Genomic DNA, 4,962 nt, shown 5'->3' with positions numbered 1-4,962 from the left:
CTACGGGTGCGTGCCGCTTGTCGGCAGGCGCGCGGCGACCGGCTGCCGGGGCGCGGGGAAGTCGCCGGGATACGCCGGGAGGTCCCGGACGGGGCGGCCGGGAGGCGCCGTCGCGACGGGGGCCGGGCCCGCCCTCGGGTTCGCGTCGCTGAGGATTTCGTGGAGGAGCTCGCTGGCAACTTCGCGCGCTCCCTCCACGCTGGAGCTCAGCACCGCGGGGAAGAAGCCGCTGCCTTCCCGCATCATCCCGGGAACGGAGACCTTGTACAGGAGGCCCATGGGCCTGCCGGGCTCCGAGTGAGCGTGCAGTTCGAAGGTCGCGTGGCCCACGCCGGCGCTCCGTAGCAGCGCCTGCAAACGCGTCTCCCACGACAAGACGGCCGCCTCCGGCAGCTCGTCCAGACCGACGGGCGTGGGCCGCGAGTGGCGGGGTGCCCGCCAGAGCTGCGTGCGCGCCGCCCAGCCCACAAACAGGCTGTGCGGGACCTTGCCGCAGACGGCGCACTCCGGCTGCGGGAGGCCTGGGACCGCCGCCACCTCCTCCTCGTCTTCAATTGCCTCCTCCTCCACCTCCTCCTCCACCACCTCCTCCTCCTCTACCACCTCATCCTCCTCCTCCTCCACCACCTCTTCCTCCTCATCTTCAGTTGCCCCCGCCTCCTCCTCCCCCTCCTCCTCGTCTTCCGTTGCCTCCTCCTCCCCCTCCTCCTCCTCCCCCTCCTCCCCCACCTCCTCCTCCTCCTCCACCACCTCATCCTCCTCCTCCTCCACCACCTCTTCCTCCTCATCTTCAGTTGCCCCCGCCTCCTCCTCCCCCTCCTCCACGTCTTCCGTTGCCTCCTCCTCCCCCTCCTCCTCCTCCCCCTCCTCCCCCACCTCCTCCTCCTCCACCACCTCTTCCACCTCCTCCTCCACCACCTCTTCCTCCTCATCTTCAGTTGCCCCCGCCTCCTCCTCCTCCTCGTCTTCCGTTGCCTCCTCCTCCTCCACATCCTCCTCCTCCACCTCCTCCTCCCCCCCTCCTCCTCGTCTTCCGTTGCCTCCTCCTCCCGCTCCACCACCTCTTCCACCTCCTCCTCCTCCACCACCTCTTCCTCCTCGTCTTCAGTTGCCGCCTCCTCCTCCCCCCCCTCCTCGTCGTCTTCCGTTGCCACCGCCGCGGCAGCAGCAGCAGCCGCCGCCCCCGGCTCTCGCTGCGGGATGGCCCAGTCCACGTTGATGTCCCGGCCCCACAGCCGGAAGGAGTACGGCAGCAGCACCCTGCGGGCCATGCAGGCCGCGCGGTGGCTCTCGTATTCGACGAACGCGTAGCCTCGGCTGAGGCTCCTGTCGTAGCGACAGAAGCGCATCTGGACGTCCACGACGCCCTCCGTGGCGTCGCTCATCGCCGCCATCACCTCGGCCCGCGTCTTGTCCTTCGGCAGCCTCGCCAAGAAGAGGCGGCGATTGTCGACGCTCACGCAAACCGCGATCCGTCGCCCCGGGCGGATCTCCAAGTCGTGGGGTCTCTTGACGGCGTCCGCGGCTTGCGAGCGCGTCGCGAAGGTGGCGAACGCGTAGCCGCGGTTCTCTCCGTCGTACGTCATCATGAGGCGCAGCTGGTACAGCTGCCCCACCGCCTCCAGCACGGGAAGCAGCTCGTCCTCGTACAGGTCGCGCGGGATCCTCGCCACGAACACCTCGCAGCCGCGGGCGGGAGGGGGGCCCTGCCAGTCGGGCGGCGGTCCCAGCTTCCTCTGTCCGTTCTCCTGGACGACGTTGTAGCCCGTGCGCAACATGAGGTCCAGAAGGTCCCTCTCCACGCAGCTCATGATGTCGAGCATCGGCGCTTTGTCCACGGCGGCGGTGACGACGGGGCAGCGGTTTGGGGCCCGTTGGAGCCCTTGACACTCACCGGCGCAGAAGCCTCGTGCCGACAAAGCCACGGCGGGGGGCGGAATCAACTCGTGAAAAGGCGGGAACTCGCTCGGGCCAAGCCTACAGGCCCAGCAGTGGAGAGAGGAAGAGAGAGTGGAGAGACGGATGGAGAGAGAGCTACCTTTGTAAACTCGGAAAATCACAATAAAATAAAAACCCAAGAAACTGTGTCTTGACCTTTGAACCGCCCTGTATAATGACCCCTCACCCCCAGTAGACGACCTGGTACCCCTCCTCACTCATCCACTCACTGACCCATCCACGCACCTCACACACCCACTCGCTCACACACTCACCCACCCACTCACCCGCACACCCACTCGCTCACACACTCACCTCACACACTCACCCACCCACTCGCCCGCACACCCACTCGCTCACACACCCACCCACTCACCCGCACACCCACTCGCTCACACACTCACCCACCCACTCACATCACCCGCACACCCACCCACTCACCCGCACACCCACTCGCTCACACACTCACCCACCCACTCACCCGCACACCCACTCGCTCACACACTCACCCACCCACTCACCCGCACACTCACCCGCACACCCACTCGCTCACACACTCACTCTCTCACACACTAACCTCACACACTCACCCACCCACTCACCCGCACACCCACTCGCTCACACACTCACCTCACACACTCACCCACCCACTCACCCGCACACCCACTCGCTCACACACTCACCCACCCACTCACCCGCACACCCACTCGCTCACACAATCACCCACCCACTCACCTCACCCACTCACTGATGATGATGAGAGAGAGAGACACGCAGACTCCAAATATACAGCAGTTGGCGTCGCCAGGGCCGGGATCGAACCCACGACCTCCTGCATACCAGGCGAGGTAGTTAACATCTCCTAGCCACCGTGATGATGATGAGAGAGACACACAAACTCCAAATATACAGCAAGAATCTTCAGGATCGAGATCAAACCCATGACCTCCTGTATACCAGGCGAGGGAGTTAACATCTCCTAGCCACCGTGATGATGAGAGAGAGACACACAAACTCCAAATATACAGCAAGAATCTTCAGTATCGGGATCAAACCCACGACCTCCTGCATACCAGGCGAGGTAGTTAACATCTCCTAGCCACCGTGATGATGAGAGAGAGACACAAACTCCAACTCCAAATAAAGTTTGAATGTATGCGTGTCGTTAAACCGGCCATCAGCCGACAGCCGATTCGCAAGGTTTATCACGTGACATACCGTGCCAATCTGTCACTGGAGCAGCACTAACCGGTTGTGTGTTGGAGTGTCTGTGTGTACACTGTGTGTGTCTGTGTGTACACTGTGTGTGTGTACACTGTGTGTGTCTGTTTGTACACTGTGTGTGTCTGTGTGTGTGTGTCTGTGTGTGTGTACACTGTGTGTCTGTGTGTACACTGTGTATGTGTGTCTGTGTGTGCACTGTGTTTGTGTGTGTACACTCTGTGTGTGTCTGTGTGTGTGTACACTGTGTGTCTGTGTGTGTACACACTGTGTGTGTCTGTGTGTGTGTCTGTGTGTGTGTGTATACAGTGTGTGTGTGTACTGTGTGTGTACACTGTGTGTACACTGTGTGTGTGTGTACACTGTGTGTGTACACTGTGTGTGTGTGTGTGTCCACTGTGTGTCTGTGTGTACACTGTGTATTTGTGTGTACACTGTGTATGTGTGTCTGTACACTGTGTGTCTGTGTGTACACTGTGTATGTGTCTGTGTGTGCACTGTGTGTGTGTACACTCTGTGTGTGTACACTGTGTGTGTGTGTACACTGTGTGTGTGTGTGCACTGTGTGTGTGTACACTGTGTGTGTACACACTGTGTGTGTACACACACTGTGTGTGTCTGTGTGTGTGTCCACTGTGTGTGTGTACACTGTGTGTGTGTACACTGTGTGTCTGTGAGTACACTGTGTGTGTGTACACTGTGTGTGTGTGAGTACACTGTGTATGTGTGTCTGTGTGTGCACTGTGTGTGTGTACACTCTGTGTGTGTGTCTGTGTGTGTGTACACTGTGTGTTTGTGTGTAAACTGTGTGTGTACACACTGTGTGTCTGTGTGTGTTTGTCTGTGTGTGTGTACACTGTGTGTGTGTACAATGTGTGTGTGTACACTTTGTGTGTGTGTGCACTGTGTGTGTGTGTGTACACTGTGTGTGTGCACTGTGTGTGTGTGTGTGCACTATGTGTGTGTGTACATTGTGTGCACTGTGTGTGTGCACTGTGTGTGTGTGTGTACACTGTGTGTATGTGTGTTCACCACGCCCGGCGGACCCGTTATTCGATCCCGACTCCTGCCGGGGGAGGCGCTCCGGGCGCGGCGGGTCCGCTAGGAAAACTCGGGATGGCCCGAGGCCGACTAGGCCGCAGTCTTCCCTCCCCTCTGTTCTAGATGGTGACGGTGTTGCTGATGTTGTTGTTGTTGATGCTGATGATGTTGTTGTTGATGCTGCTGATGTTGTTGTTGTTGCTGTTGCTGATGATGATGTTGATATTTCTGCTGATGCTAGGGGTGGTGATGATGTTGCTGATGATGTTGTTGTTGATGCTGATGATGATGCTGATGATATTGTTGTATATGATGGTGTAAATGATGTTTATTGATAATGTTGATGATCGCAAACATTAACATAATTTATTAATTTATTCAGTTAGGGTAGCCTCTCATTGTGGGAGGGGAGGGTCTTGTACCCCAGAAAGTGACGTCATGTCATCTGCTGCCGGGTGACGTCACGAGGTAACAGGCAGCTGGAGGTCCGCGCGTGAACTGAAATCCGAGGTGAGAAATTTTCATTGCGGTTGTTGTGGTTGTTGTGGTTGTTGTTGTTTACCAAGCTAGAGCCTCGCTCTCTCTCTCTCGTAGGGATGTCAATAGAGCAGCAGCAGCTTGTGAATCGATGTCCAAGTTGGAACTTTACAACGCGGGGCCTAGACACGCGGGGCCTTGCCTCCTGCCCTCGCCTGGTCGCGTTTGCTTTAATTCCCTCCCTTAAGTTTAATTTGTCTTCACGCGGCTCGCTACTTTGTCACT

The 4,962-nt window shown here is 58.3% G+C and overlaps 1 protein-coding gene across 1 annotated transcript; it reads right to left on the bottom strand.

Annotated features, from left to right (window-relative positions):
• On the bottom strand, positions 1 to 4,555 carry LOC133361838 (probable RNA-binding protein 46). Its single transcript, XM_061580829.1, has 3 exons — positions 4,206 to 4,555; positions 1,182 to 1,977; positions 1 to 543 (listed from the first exon to the last, which is right to left on the bottom strand). The coding sequence occupies exons 2-3, from the start codon at positions 1,821 to 1,823 to the stop codon at positions 1 to 3; spliced, it is 1,185 nt and encodes a 394-aa protein (XP_061436813.1). The 5' UTR covers positions 1,824 to 1,977; positions 4,206 to 4,555.
• Between the last annotated feature and the right edge of the window lie 407 nt (positions 4,556 to 4,962).

This window comes from Lethenteron reissneri, unplaced genomic scaffold (assembly GCF_015708825.2).
Source record: "Lethenteron reissneri isolate LAM-NWPU_2019-01 unplaced genomic scaffold, ASM1570882v1 scaffold_1251, whole genome shotgun sequence".
Taxonomy (NCBI): Eukaryota; Metazoa; Chordata; class Hyperoartia; order Petromyzontiformes; family Petromyzontidae; genus Lethenteron; species Lethenteron reissneri.
The sequence above is the reverse complement of the archived record's forward strand: the minus strand, read 5'-3'. Positions and strand labels throughout refer to the sequence as shown.

Bases quoted from the DNA above. Each gene is read 5' to 3' on its own strand.
- LOC133361838 (XM_061580829.1), bottom strand. From the start codon at position 1,823: ATGCTCGACATCATGAGCTGCGTGGAGAGGGACCTTCTGGACCTCATG. The intron at 544-1,181 runs GCGGCGGCTGCT...ATTGAAGACGAG, and splicing joins TCCCGCAGCGAGAGCCGGGG to GAGGAGGTGGCGGCGGTCCC.